This window comes from Nipponia nippon, unplaced genomic scaffold (genome assembly GCF_047370975.1).
Source record: "Nipponia nippon isolate SJK-2023a ecotype South Korea unplaced genomic scaffold, ASM4737097v1 scaffold_23, whole genome shotgun sequence".
Taxonomy (NCBI): domain Eukaryota; kingdom Metazoa; phylum Chordata; class Aves; order Pelecaniformes; family Threskiornithidae; genus Nipponia; species Nipponia nippon.
The window spans coordinates 5,936,555-5,953,104 of record NW_028262340.1 but is presented as its reverse complement, the minus strand read 5'-3'; the positions used below and the strand labels follow the sequence as shown (position 1 = coordinate 5,953,104).

The 16,550-nt window shown below is 63.2% G+C and overlaps 1 protein-coding gene across 1 annotated transcript; it reads left to right on the top strand.

Annotated features, from left to right (window-relative positions):
* Nucleotides 1-1,907: 1,907 nt before the first annotated feature.
* Nucleotides 1,908-15,947, top strand: COL9A2 (collagen type IX alpha 2 chain). The gene is made up of 32 exons (XM_087760968.1): nucleotides 1,908-2,084; nucleotides 4,035-4,109; nucleotides 4,953-4,988; nucleotides 5,084-5,146; nucleotides 6,542-6,595; nucleotides 6,867-6,902; nucleotides 7,138-7,161; nucleotides 7,305-7,358; nucleotides 7,682-7,735; nucleotides 7,948-7,995; nucleotides 8,293-8,349; nucleotides 8,852-8,905; nucleotides 9,222-9,275; nucleotides 9,989-10,042; nucleotides 10,282-10,335; nucleotides 10,424-10,477; nucleotides 10,678-10,731; nucleotides 10,961-11,014; nucleotides 11,297-11,350; nucleotides 11,546-11,590; nucleotides 11,764-11,817; nucleotides 12,163-12,216; nucleotides 12,295-12,348; nucleotides 12,996-13,067; nucleotides 13,152-13,187; nucleotides 13,418-13,462; nucleotides 13,696-13,728; nucleotides 14,047-14,193; nucleotides 14,777-14,831; nucleotides 14,912-15,100; nucleotides 15,294-15,371; nucleotides 15,742-15,947. The coding sequence occupies exons 1-32, from the start codon at nucleotides 1,908-1,910 to the stop codon at nucleotides 15,945-15,947; spliced, it is 2,178 nt and encodes a 725-aa protein (XP_087617094.1).
* The last annotated feature ends 603 nt before the right edge of the window (nucleotides 15,948-16,550 follow it).

The window sequence follows — 16,550 nt, the reverse complement described above, 5'->3', positions numbered from 1 at the left end:
GGGCGCTGGGGGGTGCAGGGGGCTGGGGGGGCTGGAGGTGCTGTCTGGGGTGTAGGGATGCTGGCTGGGGGTTTTGGGGGGGTTGGCTGGGGGATGGAAACGGTGCTGTGGGGTGCGGGGGTCTGGCAGGCGTTTGGGGGGGCTGAGCAGAGGGGGACTCCCTGGAGGAGGCAGAGAGGGAGGAGGATGTCCCTGCTCAGTGCCTCCATCCCTGCCCGGGCCAGGCTCTGCCCCAGGTCTCTGCCCCACAGGGGCACGCATGGCCCAAGGCCACCCCACGGCTCCCCTGGGGCCCTGGCCTGCGGCAGCCCAGGGGGCTGTGGCCGTGCAGGGCCCGGCTGCTCCTAACACCGTTACGGCAGCCTGGGACATGGCTGTGCCCAGTGCCAGGTCACTGCGGGCCTGATCCTCCCGCAGCTCCTCCAAGGGCAGCGGGGCAGACCCTGCAGCACTTACCCTCAGGTACACGGGGGGACCACTGGTCAAAGGCAAATGTTCCGGTTGGATCCCATGGTAAAATTAATGGGGGGAGCCAAAGACTGAGTCGTTCAAACAAGATGGAGATCATAAACCAAACCCTGGTATTCCCATGCCGAGGTGCTGGGGGGAGAATTTGAGAAACAGCAACACATGAAAAGCTGCAATCAAATGAGCAATGGCATCAAAAGGAGAAAAAAATATGTCATTATGTAGTAATCTGAGAGATACTTGAAATTACATAAGGCTTCCAAAAGTGACACTCATGTCCCAGAAAGGCGCTGGGCTCGGTGGCGGAGCTGGGACGCATCTGCCTTGGGCACAAGCAGAAATATCCCAGCGGCTGCATGAATGGTGAGGATCCAGACTGAGCTGCTCTGAAAACAAGGTGCTCTCAGCCTACAGCCCAAAGCATTTTTGTCTCAAAACACCAGATTTTGGTGGAAGCGCTTCCCTGCCACCGCCGAGGCTCGACGTGGCTCTCGCTGCAAAGAAACGGAGAGGAGATACCAGTGCATCACCAGTCCCAACTGGTCTGTGTGCTGGGATGGCCCCATGCCCACTAGTGAGGATGTGGACTGCTGCCCCACCACCCCGACCTGCGCCGGGTCGCAGGCAGCAGCCACCGAGCCCCCCCAGTACCGATGAATCAGTCTGCAGCGGCTCGTTGTGGAGCCTTCGAGCCCTCCGTGAGGAGGAGGAAGAAATCGCCAAGATGAATCATCCCCGCGTTCCCTGGGAGCGCTGCACTGCGCCGGGGCTGGGGGGCGGCGAGCTTGGGGGGTGGCTGCCAGCGAAGGCAGGAGCTGGGTGGGGGGAGCCGGGCACAGGGGGTGATGAGTGGGGCATCCATGCCCCCACGGACAGGGGCCTTGTGCCCTGCCAGGGCTGTGGGGAGCAGCCGGTGACCCCCCGCCACAGCCCCCCTTCTCCCAGTGCCATGGGCGCATTTCGCAGGGGTGCCCCAGGACCCGCAGCGGGGCGGCTGCCCTGCCTGGGCTGCACGGGGGCCCACGGGGCAGAAATAGGGTCAGACACGTCAGAAATCCCTCAGGACCCTCCCCAGGGTGGCAGGCACTGGCTCCCGGTGCCCATCCCATCACAGGGTGTGGGGGCAACTGCGGCATGGCATCACGATGGGGACATCACAGGGGACACCCTGGCACTCCTGGGGGTGCCCACGCAGACATCCTGGCCGGGGTCTCACCATGCAGCTCCAGCAGCAGCCCCCCAGCTTGTCCCCCTCCTCTCCCAGCCCCTTGTCTGCATTAAAGCCCCTTTGTGCCGCTCGTGCTGAATCCCCTGCCACCGTGGTGCCAAATCCTCCGTCACCGTCCGTCTGTACAGCCCAAAATAACCACGGGCTCACCTGAATGGGGGGGCGGGGGGCCAGGGCTGCCCGCCTGCCCTCATCCCGCTGCTCCATATTAATGAGCCCCCTCCTCCTCCGGTGTCCAGCTGTGCAGTCGGGGCTGCTGCCATACCTGAGCGCAGCGAGACGAGGCCACCGCCGCTTGGTGCTGGCCGCCCTCGCCATGGCTGCCTGCTCCCCCGTTCTCCAGCTCTGGCTCTTGCTCCAAGCCGCCTGCCTCTGCCTGGCCCAGATTGTAAGTCCTCTGCTTGGTCCCCCTTCGTGCTGGGCTGGGATGGGGGACAGAGAGGGGACGGTCCCCATTTTCCCCCCTTGCAGATGCTCACTTGCGGTGCTGAGCATCCCTGGGGCTTGCTGCTTATTTTCCCAGCACCTTTAGCTCTCTTTTCCCAGGAATGCCTCATGGAGGGGGGTGGGAACAGCCCCCAGCCAGGACCCCCCAGCCCCGACCCACCGGGGACCTCTCCATGCCAAAAGCTGCCTCCAGCCCCATGAGACAGGGACAAGGCTGGGCTGCACAGCTTGACGTTTGGGACTTGTTAGCTAAACAAGTTTAGTTTTATTTTCCCCTTGGGGCAGCAGTAGGGGACTCTCCGCCGTTTCCTTCCCCAGCAGCCACCAGATTTTCTGCCTCCCATCACCTGGGAAAATGCTTATTTGCCTCTGCTTTGCTGGGACGTGCTGCGGAGCAGGGCTGAGGGGGGCTGCGCGGGGCTGAGGGGGGCTCTGACCCTCCCTGGGCTGCCCCGGGGCTCCGCGGGGGCTTGGCGAGGGGCAGCGGGGAGGGACACCCGCGGCGGAGGTGCTGGGGGCCGGGGGTCCCGGCGGGCTCTCTGGACTCACCCAGCAGCAGGAGAAAATGCAATGGAAAGAAGTGAAGGAAAGGTGTCCCTCTGCTCCTCGGGACCAGTGGTGCGAGCAGGGCAGGCAGTGTTCCTCCTGGGATCCCACCCGAAAAGAGGAAAACTCTCCCTGCCTTGCAAACATAAAAATCAAATTTTTAGAAAAGATTTTGGAAAAAATCTTCCCATGTGGCTGCTGAGCTGCCTACCGGCACAGCCAGCCTCGCTGCAGAGAGCTGGGGGGGCAGCTGCCGTCCTAAAACAGCCCCCCGGGACGCCCATGGGCTTGTGGTGGCAGGGGCTGGCCAGGGGAGCGGGCTCCGGCCGGAGCAAGGGCGATGTGGGAGCCCTTGGAACAAGGAACCGTTTGGAAATCACCATTTGGCAGGACAAAGGTGCCATTCACGGGTGCTCCCAGGGACGGGTGCTCGCTCCCACCCCGACTGCGGGGTTTGCTTCCAAGGTGAAGCTGGGGCTCTCCCAGTTCTGTGAACAAACCAGCAACACCCCTCATCCTTATATATTTCACTTTAAAATAAATAAGCCTGGAAGGACGGAGGAGTCGCAGGCGTGCAGCCCCAGCCAGCCCGTCTGGTTTTCATTTCCAGGAACATCAGGGGTTTGGTCTCTGGGACTGGAGTCTCTTTCCCCCAAACGCCCCGTTAGGATAACAGAGATTTCTTTGCAAAGTTGCTCCTGCGGAGTCCTGTGCAAACCTCAAAGCTGGGGCCAGGCTGCTCGGGGAGCTCCCCTGCCGCCGGCTGAATGGCGCTTTTGTGCGGTGCTGCGGAGCGGTGCGGCGGGCAGCGGGCAGCCGGCCGGGCAGCGAGCCAGCCCGGCACAGGGAGGGGTGCACCCACGGAGGGGCTCGGGGTCCCCATTTTACACCAGGGCTTCAGGCACCCAAATCCTGCTGGTGCTCTTAGAAATCCCAGTGCAGGGCTTGCACCCGGAGCCGAGAGGGGCCTTTGCAAGCACTGCCATTGCCCTGTCGAAACCTGGCTCTGCTGGGGCAGGAGCCCCGCGGGCACAAGGGCAGGAGGGGGCAGAGATGGGGCAGAAACCGGGCAGGGGATGGGAGCTGGTTGTGACAGTGTGGGGGAGATTTCCTGGATTTCTCCATCCGTGCCCTTGCTGGGGGGCACAGGCCAGGCAGCAGAGGACCCATGGGGAGGGACAGAGCTCTGACACCTTGGGGTGCTCACTCCATCCCAGGTTCCGGAGACAGGTCCCCAGCACACGCTGTTGGCGAGCGCTGCGTCCTGGGCTCCCTCTGACCCCCAGCATCTCTCGGGGTCCAGCTGCTCCTTCCTGACATGGGTCCTGTCCCTTTCTCCTCTTAGCGAGGGCCGCCGGGAGAGCCCGGCCCACGAGGGCCCCCCGGTCCCCCAGGAGTGCCGGGAGCGGATGGCATTGACGTGAGTACGGCACGGCCGGGAACCTGTGCGGGCTGGAGGGAGGGAGGGAGGGGACCTGCAGCACAAAGAGGGACATTGTGTCGGAGCAGAGGCTCGGTGGAGGGCAGGGGATGCCGATGCCGTGCGGTTCCCGCACTGCGCTGCTCCCGGGCTGGGGCAGACAGAGCATCCCCGGCTGTGCCAGTGGCCCTGGGCAGCAATGATGGCCTGGGGGAGCACAGCTCCTGCGCCGTGGCTCCATCCACCTCCCTGGGACAGCAGCCTGTGGCCTCCTGACCGCCTTGGGAAACGGGGCCTGAAATGCTTTTTGGGGCGTGCAGTGGCAGGGAGGTTTGGGTGCAGGGTGCTCGGGGCACCGCTGTCGGGGCAGCGGAGGATGCTCGGAGGGGTCGGGTGCAGGGATCAGCCCAGAGATGCTCAGTGAGGAGGGGGAGCCGGGGGGCCGGTGGGGAGCAGGACACCCGGGTCGGGTGCCCGCAGAGCAGAGATGTGGCCGAGGGCTGTGGCAGGCAGCTGTGGCTCCTGACCCTCCCCGTCCAGGGAGCCTGAACAGACGGGAGGTCTGTGAGCCAGCAGAAAGCGCCCATTCTCCGAGGCTTGCCCCAGGGTGTTATTTTAGTGCTATTTATACCCAGAACAGCCGCAGCCCTCCCGCAACCCCAGCACAGCCCTCTCTTCTCAACGCCGGCCCCATCCTGACCTGGCTGCCGTGCTGGGGGATCCAGCATCTCACTCCGGCTTGGGGAGACGGATGGGAGACACAGGTCTTGAGCGCCCTGCGCTGCCAGGCCTGGCTCCACAGGGTGACGGACCCCTTTTTACAACCTTCTTCCCTTTCCCCAGGGTGACAAAGGCTCAGCCGGAGCCCCCGGGTCCCCGGTGAGTACCCCATGCCTCCCCGCAGCTCACCGGTGATCTCGGCCCTTCTGGAGGAGCTCCTTTCAATCTGCCCCCATGCTTCTTCTCTTTTAAAGGGTGCCAAGGGGGAGCCTGGAGCCCCTGGTCCAGATGGACCCCCAGGGAAGCCGGGCATCGACGTAAGTACCGACCCCCTGCCCCCCCGCGGCGTCCCTGGCCGCAGCCCCCGGGTCGCAGCAGGTTCTCAGCAAACTCCTCTTACCCCCAGTGCAGGGATCCTTTTCTGTTGCACATAAGAAAGTGCCAAAATCCCTTCGTGTAGGACCTGAAAGCACCTTTTGAATCACAGCAGAAAACACAGACAGAGGTTGGGCAGGGCTGCTGCCACCCCCTCCCACTGCCCTGGCTCTGAAAGTGCATCCCCACTCTACACAGGGCCAGAGCTGTGCCGGGAAAGCCAGGGCACAGCACCGACATCCCTGAACATGAAAAGGCTTTTCCTTGTTCTTTACTGCAGCTGCTGTCCTCAGCCCTGATTCAGGTCTCATTTCCTCCAACGTAAATCCGGAGCGATCCCGTGGCCCCCCTGAAGCCACCCCCTTAGCACCCACGTAGGTGGCATCGGTGACTTCCCCCACCTGGGAGAAGCACAGCCCGGGGCAGAGGGGGCAGGCAGAAAGAGCCTCCTCCTTGCCCTGCCTTGATGCTGTGATGCTTGTCGGCCCATGTTCCCCTGGCCGGGGTACGCAGGGGTGCGTGCTGGGTGCCCGGGGAGGTTTGGGTTGGGTGCCTGTCCCCGGTCCCCAGTGCAGCACTGCACGGGTAAGCGCCTGCAAGAGTCAGACATTTACTCGCCTATCAGAAGGAAACCCAAACTACAGGGTCCTCTTTTGTGTCTCTGGATGGCACTTCATAAATCTTTTGCATTTTAGTCAGTCTTCAATAATAAATGAATAGAATAATAACTGTCATTATAAGCATGCATTATTCATCCAGGCTAATCTGCCTGCAAAAGGGTTCAGCTCCTTTGAATACGGACGGCTGAGCAGAGCCAGGCTGAGCGAGGGGCTCTCCACCCGCGCCGTCCGTGGCAGCGTGCAGGAACCAGCCCGTGGGTGAAGCTCCAGCTGTCAGCTGCAGGGAGCCAAACCCCGGCACAGGCGCAGCCCTCTGAGGCACCGGAGTGGGAGCCAGGGGAGCCGGGGAGTGACTTGGAGTTGATATAACCGGGATCATGGATGGGCTGAGCTCCCCGTGTGCCTCTGCTGGGGCCGGGGCAGCCATACTGGATGTGCCCTGCAGCGCGAGGGTCCCTGCCGAGCCCCGGCATGGGGTCTCGGAGCAGGGCAGCTCATGGGGGCTGCGGAGCATCGCTGCGAGGGTCTGTGCCATCAGGGCTTGGGTCCAGGTGCAGCTTCATCTCCAAGTCTGCTGCGTGATGTGCACACCAGCGACAAGCACAAATTCCCCACTGATAACCCTTGACCCCTCATGATGGAAAAAGCCCCAGCAAAAACATCTGGCCAGAGAGCAGAAGCGCTGGCGATAACCTCCCGCCATCTCTCCCCTTGCAGGGCCTGACGGGAGCGAAAGGGGAGCCAGGGCCCATCGGCGGGCCAGGACTTAAAGTAAGTGAGGAGCTGCTCCAGGGCAGCCGCTCCGGGCTCCCATCTTCCCCCCTGTAGCCAGCGGGGCCTGGCCAGGCTGGGACCAGTCCTGTCGCCGTGGAGGGGATGCACGGATGCAGGAATTGGGTGATGGAGTATTTGGCAATGAGGGGACACTGAGACTGGGTCCAGGGAGGGGAGAATTTTAGCAGGTCACATGGCAGTGGAGCGGGGCTTGGTGGGGTCAGATCCTCCTGTTTTGGCTCCTGACTCTCCCCTTTTGTCCCGGCAGGGCCAGCCCGGACTCCCAGGGCCACCGGGGCTCCCCGTGAGTATCTGCCTCTCCTGCGGGTGCTGGTGATGTACCCACTCCTCGCTCCGGCACCCGCTCCCTGAGCACCCGCGAGTGGGGTGGGAGCAGAGCAGGGACCCAGCCCCGGCCCCCCCAGCCGCATCCTTGGTGGTGGCGTGGGCATTGTCCTGCTCGGGGCAGGGATGCTGGTGGTTTTGGGGGGGGGGGAGGTTGGAGAGTTTGACCAATTGTGTCTTTCTTCTTGTTGCAGGGCCCTGCGCTGCCAGGACCACCTGTAAGTGCTGGGCTTGTGGGGCTGTGGGTGGCCGGGGACCCCACTCGGGGTTGCACTGGAAGAGCTGAAATCTCAGGACCCCCAAAAGGGGGATCTCAGGGCTTGACCTCTCTCACTCAGTGAACATCTCTTTTCTCCTTAAGGGGCTTCCAGGCCAGGTTGGGCTTCCCGGAGAGATTGGAGCGCTGGGACCCAAGGTGAGGGGTCAGGAGGGGGCGTGGGAAAACCTCCCCTCCTTACCCCAGCATCCGCTTCTCCACACTTCGGGGCTCCTGGGGTAAACAGGGACGACCCTGTAATATGGGCAAGCGGGGTCCTATGGCAGGTGATGGACCCTGTGCCTGCAGCTGGGTCCCCCAGCACTGTCCATCCCCTCCCAGCTCACCACTGGGGGATGCCCGAATTCCTGCTGTGACAACCTGGGTCTCTGGTGCTTCAGCACCCCTCTCCACCCTGGCTCCAGCAGTACCTGCTGCCTCCCCCACCCTAAATCTCATTTCCTGGGGTTGTTCTTTCCTAGGGTGACCCTGGACCCGACGGCCCGCGGGGTCCCCCAGGCCCTCCAGGGAAACCCGTGAGTATCATCTCCCCAGTCATCAGCATTTTCTGCAGGAGGGAAAAAGTCCCCCCAGCCCTTCAGCCCAGGGTTTGGGGCCGGGACTTGGGCTCTGGCACACACATCCCGCCCCGTGCCTTGCTCCCCACCCTCCCAGGTGTGACATTCATCCCTCCTGTAAAATAGTCCTGATATTAAACCACAGATGCTGATGGTCTCCTTCCCTCCAGGGCCCGCCAGGACACATCCAAGGACTGGAAGGCAGCGCTGATTTCTTGGTGAGAGCTGCCATTACCTTGTCCCTTCAGCAGGCCTTTGCAGGGTAACGGCAGCTGGAAGAGCGTGCGCTGCCCTGGCCTGAAATACAGCCACCAGTGTAATTTGGTAACTGGGGGCCGATAGAGTGGGGAGGAGCAGAGTCCCCAGCCGAAACGACGCTGTGAGCGGTGGGTCCCCTGCGTCACTGCACAGCCTGGCTTCGCCGTGTGGCATGGGAGCCCATCCTTCCCAGCACAGCTTCTCTGCAGCCTCTGGGTCCTTTCCCAACTCAACCTGCATTTCTTCTTCCCCACCAGTGCCCGACCAGCTGCCCGCCAGGTCCCAAGGGCCCCCAGGGATTGCAGGGACTGAAGGTAAGGGAGGCCTGGAGCTGCCAGGGAGCGAACAGGGACCTCCACTTCCAGCATGCTGTGCCTGAGCGGAGGAGCCTTCCCTCGTCTGGAGGCACAGGGAGCTCCTCTGCTCCCCTGGGAGCACAGGGGCGTGCACATTCAGAGAGCCCTGGGGGCAAAGGCGCTGTGGGAGAGGTGCCCTGCAGATCCCCAGCTCCTGCCAGCCCCTTCCTGGGGGGTGAGACCCCGTGCCAAAGCCCCAGCCGTGCTGCTGCCTGGCTGCTCCACTGCAAAGCCCAGCGGGTTAAACCCGGCGGGCATCCCCACCGCACGCCCTTGCAGCTGCAGGATGCCGAGCCCCACCGCATCGCCAGTAGGATGCTGAGCCCCACCATGTCACCCACGGGCACCCCGGGGTGGGATGCTGCAGGTGGGGTGGCTCTGGGTGACGTGGCCTTCAGGACGCTGCCTCGACCCCGCTGCTCTGCCCAGGGATGCTCATGGTCTTCCTCTTTGCCCTTAGGGACACAGAGGCCGCCCCGGCGCCCTCGGGGAGCCCGGCAGGCAGGGCAGGCAGGTGAGTGACCTCTCCAGCAGCTTCCCAGAAGGAGCCAGGCGTGCCCGCCTCTGGGGGAGCTGGGGCTGGACCGGAGGGCAGGGGGATCTGGGCAGAGAAAGGGGGAAGGAAGGAAAGAGGTGGGAGAGGGAGGAGGGAGATCCAGGGCTGGGAGATGGAGGGTGGGCAGGGTGGCCTTCCCACAGTGGCTCCTTGGAGGGAGGGACCTGTCTCCATCCCCTGCCGGGTCCCAGGTGAGAGGGTCTCGGGTCCCCTGGGCGGTTTGTGCCCTCACTCCACCCCAACACTCACCTCTCTCCTCTCCATCCCTCCCCAGGGCCCCAAGGGTGACATTGGCGTCTCCGGAGAACAAGGCGTCCCAGGCCCTCCGGTAACATATTTATTTCTCTTTGCTTTGCCCCCTGGGTGCCCCAGGGGCTGGGGGCGGCCAGTTTGTGCTTGGCCCCAGACACTGGTGATGTGACACCAGTGTGTCCCTGCTCCCGGGGACCCACTGCTGGGACCGGAGCAAAGCCTTCGTTCCATCCATCTCCATCCTCCCATCCATGGAGCTGCTGCCAGGAAGGTGGCAAAGCTGCATCCCAATGGAGACCGCCGCAGTCAGCGCTGGCTCGGGCACCTCGGCCGTTGGTGCACGTTAACGTGGATAACTCACCAGCCGGGGACAAATTGCTCGTGAACACTGAGCCCCCCCCTTACACCACCTGATCGGGGGGTGCAGCGTCCAGCTCACCATGGGGATGTGGGGATTAAAGCTGTTTGAGCTTGCCGAGCACTTTGAAGATGAAAAGTAATTAATGGGCTGAGCCTTTCGGTCCAGGAAAGGGCAAAATGGCTTTGAAGCCAAGAGCTTTGGCGGGTGAAGCAGCACCAGTTTGGGCCCATTGCTGTTATTGAACTGACAACTGGAAAGGCGCCTGGTGGGGGGCTGCAGAATTAGGAGCGAGCGGCGGGACTGAAATACCTTGCATTTGGCAAAACCGTCTGATTTCCAGTGCCGGCTTTTGCTCTAATCGTGGCTTCCACCTGGGCTGCTCCTGGGGCTGTTTCCAGCTAAGCCGGCTGTTGTTTCCTTCCCCGCAGGGACCGCAGGGCCTGAGGGGTTACCCCGGGATGGCGGGACCCAAGGGTGAGACGGTAAGTGCCGGTGGGATGCAGGGGCAGCTGTGCCTGGCTCTGCACTCAGGGGGAGCAGCTCCCTGGGGCTGAGCTGCGGCGATGCTTCCCAGGCTGGAGGCTGCTCCTCAGGAGCATCACTAACATGGTGGTTTGGCCATCGTGGGGAGCTGGACACTGCCTCTTGCTGCTGGGGTTGGACCTGGCTGGGGGCTGAGGTTGGCATGGGAGGAATTGACCCCCCCATGCTCTCTTTGCAGGGTCCTGCTGGTTACAAGGGCATGGTCGGGACCATTGGAGCGGCTGGGCGGCCGGTGAGTGCCCTCCCTCGTCCCCGGGGGCTGCAGGGCAGGCGGGGAACCCCGCACTTCACTGCTCAGCCCCCATCTTTCTCCCCTGCAGGGCAGGGAAGGCCCCAAGGGACCACCTGGGGACCCTGGTGAGAAGGGAGATCTGGTAGGTAACGTGCCCCTTTGGGGAGGGCAGCGCTGTGCCCCGTGCCATGCCAATGCCCCCTTTTCCCCAGCTTGGCCCCGCTCCCTGGCACAGACACGGGCTCTGTCTAGGGTGCCTCGATGGGCATCTCCTCCCTCTCCCAGCTCCGTCCCCTGCACCAAGAGGGAAGCTGAAATAACGTTTGCTCTCTCCTGCTCTAGGGTGGCCGTGGCATCAGGGGCCCCCAAGGAGACATTGGCCCCAAGGGGGAGAACGTAAGTACAGCCAGCGGCAGGCGTGCCCACATCTAGGGCTGAGCCCCTTGCAAGGAGAAGATCTCTCTGTCCCTCTCTGTCCTGTTTGGGGCCATCCTGTATCCTTGCACCCTGACTCAGTGCAGGGCTGGAGCTTTCCTTTCCCTTCCCAGCCTTTTTTTGCCCCCACCATGAGGCTTTCAGTCCCTCTTGGAGGTGTCAGACCAAGCGACTCTTCCCCCTTTCTCAGGGTCTCCCAGGCATCGATGGCAAAGACGGCACCCCGGGTATCCCAGGTGTGAAGGTGAGCTGCTGCGGGCAATGGGTGCTAGGTGCTGCCTGCGCCGGCCATGGGGAATGGACACATGCTGTTCCTCATACCAGTGCTTGCTGGAAATAACGGGGGCGGCAAGCGGCATAAGGTCCTGGCCCTGGACATGGCATCTCCTGACCAGTGGAGTGTGGCTGTCCCCATGGGGTCAAGGGCAGTGTCCCCCTTTGGCCAGGGGTCCCTTGTCCCACCCGTGGACACCTCATTTTTGCACGTTTCCCTGCCCCACGCTAACATCCTCTCTGTCCCTCGCAGGGCGGCGTGGGACAGGCCGGCCGCCCCGGGACACCGGGACACCGAGGACAAGCTGTGAGTACAGGGGCACGGGAGCCCCCGGCCCGGGCAGGTACCCCGTTACCCATGGGGTGGCACCCCCATTCCTGGGTGGTGCCAGGGTGCAGGGCCAGCACCCAGCAGGGCCGTTGCCTCCAGGCACAGGGCACCGGGCAGGGTCGCTGCCTCTGGTGCTGCGCACAGGATTTGATCCTGGCTTTGTTTCCACAGGGCTTGCCGGGCCAGCCGGGAAGCAAAGGTGGCCCAGGAGACAAGGTGGGTCTGGGGCAGCCGGGGCCGGAGTAACCCGCTCTGAGCATCCACCCTGCACGCCCTACATGGTGCTGCAGCAGCCTCCACGTTCCATCCCTGAGCCTGCAGCCTTGTCCCCATGCTATCCCCTCCCCTGTCCTCGCTGTCCCTGAACTGCCTCTGTCTCCTGTTCGCAGGGTGAAGTGGGTGCTCGGGGCCAGCCCGGTGTCACCGGTGCCCCGGGGCAGATTGTAAGTATGGAGACGTCACCATCTTCCCCCTGGGCACAGCCTGGGGGTTGCTCTCTCTCTCTCTTTTCCCTATTTGCTGTCAAACAGAAAGCGGAGTTGGGCACTTCATCCCCCCAACCCTCCTCTTCCCTCTGCCCCCACAGCAGCTTCCTCATGGGGAAGCCCCTGGGGCCGCTTCCCCAGCCCCTCCTTGGCCACCCGGTGCAGTGGTAGCCCTTCACGTGGTGGCAGGGGACAAGGACAGGGCCACGCAATCCTCAGGGAAGGCTGAAGGGCAGATGATGGCATGCAAATGCAAGAGAGGCAGCTGATCTGGGTTGTTTTTTCTTCCCCCCACTGCCTTAGGGTGAGCCTGGACCTCGGGGTGAGCAGGGACCGCAGGGTGTCCCCGGGATGAAGGTGAGTCCGGGGCACCGCGGGGTTTGTGGCAGTGCTGGGAGCTGCCCCTGACTCTGCTCTCTTCCCGGGTCTCCACAGGGCGACCGGGGCGAACGCGGCCTCGTGGGCCCCCCCGGCGAGCAGGGGAAAGCGGTGAGTTGCGCCCGCAGCCAGGCTGGGAAGCGGGCTTCACCTCGGCACGGCTTGGGGATGCTCAGCCCAGGGCGTTCAGGAGGGACGGGGACAGCGGGGCACGGCTGGCACCGCCTGCACGGATCTCTCGCTTTGATCACGGCCGGGGTCGATCACGCGCCCCGTCCCGCTGTGCCTGGCTGCCGGGGTGAGGGATTAGCCGACGGGGCAAATAGCGCGGGGATTAGCGGGCCCGGGGCCACGCTGGGTTTGCAGCCCCAGCCAGGAGAGGAATTTCCTCCCAGCCTGGAGAGAGCGGGGAGGCTGCCCAGCCCCTCTTGGAGGCTTTCCCGGGATGGAAAAATAGCCAAGAAGTGACCTTTGTCCCTCTGGCTTCCTGAGGGCCGGGGCCCCGTCCCTGGTGGAGCCCCCCACTCTCGGCATGGCTGAGGGGGAGCCTCCTCCATGGTTTTCTGCCCTGTCCCCCCACAAAGGCTGGATTCAGGGCAGGTTGGGATGCTGTGGGGCACCCTGAGCTGCTGGAGGGGACAGGGTGCTGCCCGTGCAACTCATTGCCTTGGAGAGGATGCTCCGATGGGAGAGGAAGGTCTTCCCACAGCCTCTTCTCACTCACTTCTCTCTTTTCCCCATGCTACCTTTGTCTCCAGGGGCCCAAGGGTGAGCAGGGTCCGCCGGGGATCCCAGGACCCCAAGGCTTGCCAGGAGTCAAAGGAGACAAGGTGACTGCTGCTGGCTGCAGGGGATGGGGTCCAGCTCAGGGAAGCTGCACTGAGCTGGGCTGACCCCCCCTCTCCTTTCTCCAGGGCTCCCCAGGGAAAACCGGCCCCAAAGGCGGTACTGTGAGTACATCACCCTCCTGCCCAGGCTGGGGGATCTGGTGGGGAATCGCTGACACCCGTGTTTAACAGGGCTGGCACCCACCTCTGCGGGGGGCTGACACCCACTGACACCAGGCGCTTTCTCCGTCAATACCCCGGGCACCCCGGTCGAGTGGAGCAGGTGGAAAGTGGCTGCGGAGGAGATGGGTGCTGGCGGTGAAGGTTCACATTTCTGCTTGCCTTTCCTCTAGGGAGACCCAGGCGTTCACGGCCTCGCAGGGCTGAAGGGAGAGAAGGTGGGTCCCCACAGACAGGTCCTGGGGTGGGGGGCGCAGGGGCTGGACACGGGTGCCTGCCCACACGCTGTGGCCGCACTGGGGTCTCCTGCCCAGCATGGCCTCGGGCACCCCAGCATTGCACCCCAGCACAGCCACGGTGCACTCCAGGGGGGATACGTGCGCCTCCCCCCAGCTGCATCTCTAAATTTGTGCTGTCTCCCCATTGCGTTTCTTGTGTCCTCTGCCCCCAGGGTGAATCGGGCGAGCCAGGGCCAAAGGGACAGGTGAGTGACTGGGGGTTTGGGTGCGAGGGGCTCCCCGCACCTTCGCGCTGGGTGGCTCTGCAGGACCCTCAGTCGGAGGCGATCCTGCTGACAAAGGCAGCGGCACTCCACGGAGCTGCTGCGTGCTGCACGCTGGTCACCTGGGAAAGTATTTTCACCGGAGATGGGCTTCAGTGACCAGGTTCAGCCCCTGTTCGGGGTTCAGAATCCAGCTGCAGCAGTTGGTACTGGAAATCCTTGCGTCTTGGAGCACAGCCCCTGTGCTCAGGATGGGGCTGAGCTCCCTGATCCTGACGCTGCTCTCCATCCCCACCGCAGCAAGGCATCCAGGGTGAGCTTGGCTTCCCGGGCCCCTCGGGGGACGCAGGCGCGCCCGGCGTGCGAGGCTACCCGGGACCCCCCGGCCCACGAGGACTCGTCGGGGAGCGCGGTGTGCCGGGGATGCCTGGCCCACGAGGCATAGCGGTGAGTACCCCCAGCGCCCCGCATCCCCTCCTCACCTCCTGCACCACGTAGGTGCTGACCTGGGGGCTGCCGCCATCAGCTTGTTCAGCTCTGCAGGTGAATTGCCTCCGACCTTTTCTCACCAACCAGTTCCTCTGGGAAACGGCTGCCGTTCGGCTCGGGAGCTGCCAGTGCTCCCCCACGAGCTCTCCAGGAGGGCTGAGCTGGGGTCCCACCTTTCTAGAAAAGAAGATTTCTTTATTTCTCACTGTACATAGCACCAGCAGCAGGTTTAGCTCTAATATGTATCTTTGCAGCCCACCCGGAGGACAGAATTTTTCCTTATAAGCCTCATTTTAGACTTGCAAAATGGGGCTGCAGAAAGTTAATGCCGTGAGAAGGTTGCAGCGTGGCTGGGCTTGGTGTGAGCTGAGGCTGGAGCACTGGTACTGGGACCGAATGGAAAACAAAGAAGGGTTGGGAAGGCAATATCGGGTGCAGGGAGGTGCTCTGGACCGGGGGGTCGGGATGGGACCAGCAGATGCAGATGGGGACAGAAGGAGCACTCTCCCTTTATGCCACATCCCTTTTCTCGCTGCTGCAGGGCCGGGACGCTGGGGACCAGCACATCATCGACGTGGTCCTGAAGATGCTGCAAGGTGAGGGGGCGAGTGGGGCACCGCCGGCCGGGTGGCTGCCACCGCATCCTGTCCCACACCGGCCTCTCTCTGCCCTACAGAGCAGCTGGTGGAGGTGGCGGTCAGCGCCAAGAGAGCAGCCCTGGGTGGAGTCGGTGCCATGGGACCCCCAGGACCCCCCGGTCCCCCAGGGCCACCCGGTGAGCAGGGCCCGCATGGACCCATGGGACCTCGAGGTGTCCCCGGCATCCTGGGTGCTGCTGGGCAGATCGGCAACATAGGACCTAAAGGTAGGCGGAGGGTGGCCATACCCGCACTGTGCCAGGCAAAAACCCTCCTCGGGGCTGACCCTGCCCCCTCCTGCCACACTTGTCCCCCAGCTCAGCCCCTGAGCAGGGGCAGCCCCCTCCCCTCCCCTGCAGGGTCCCTGTTTCCCCGCTGCGGCTCCAGCGAGTCCTTCCCTCCCCATTTCTTTCCCCACAGGGAAGCGAGGAGAGAAGGGTGAGCGGGGAGAAGCTGGCCGTGGCCACCCGGGCATGCCGGGTCCCCCGGGGATCCCAGGTAAGCCCCTCTGCCCCCTGCACAGACAGGGCAGGCAGCGGCGTGTCCCTGCAGACCCTGTGCCAGTGCGATGATGCGCCCAGCAGTGGCTTGGGACCTTCTGGGCCATCCCTGCAAACCTGCACGGGTTCATCCCACAAATACCCAACTTGTAGCATCCTTTGCTGCATCCTCACTGCCTGCAGCTCTGCCAGCCGCTTTCCTGGCCCCTCGGTCTTGCTCAATTGCCGCACCGCTTTGCTAACGCATCCCCATCCTCACCAGCAGCATTTCCCATACCCCAGCCCCTGCTCTGCTCTGGCAAAGGCTGGGCTCAGCACCCACGAACGCAGCACGCATGCACCCGCTGATGGCCATGCTCCTGTTGCAGGTCTCCCCGGCATCCCCGGCCACGCACTTGATGGCAAGGCCGGGGAGCGGGGCCTGCCGGGCTCGCCGGGAGAGGCTGGCCGGCCGGGCTTGCCTGGTCCCGCTGGCCTGCCGGGATTTTGCGAGCCGGCCGCCTGCCTCGGAGCCTCGGCGTATGCCGCCGCACGCCTGACGGAGCCAGGGGCCGTCAAGGGACCCGTCTACTGAGGAGGCACCAGCACCGCGGCAGACCCGGCTGGCAAACCCGCGCCGGGGCTGGCAGCAAAGAGACCAGAAAACTGCAAATCCGTAGGGAGCGACCTCTGCCCGTCCGGGCTGCAGGAGGGCGCTGGGCTCGGGGCAGCCGCCGGAGGGGAAACGCAGCCTCGGGAATTTAATTTGGTGTAGGTATCACCCCCCTCCCACAGCCCGGGGGACGGTGGAGAATAAAGAGAGGTCACCCCAAGTCCTGTCCTCGTTACTGGGGTTCCTTACCTGCCCCCTCTGCCCATCCTCTGCTCCCCGTGCCCTTCCCGAAGAAATAAATTGTCTTTTATACAAACCCTCTTATTCTGTTATGTCCTGCTTGGTGCTGAATCGGCTCCTTGCCGATTTCCTTTTTTTTTTTTTTTTTTAAAAAAAAACAAGAATTGTGGTTTGATTATTTAAGATACTTGCCAGATCCAGCCTTGTTCACTGCTGGGCACTCAGCTGTAAATCTTTGTAAAATAGGATTATTTTATAACTATGAGTAGAAAAACACCAACTTTTTAAAAAATGGACAATAAAAAAAGAGATGGATTGTTAATGAACTGAAATGATGAGTTGATT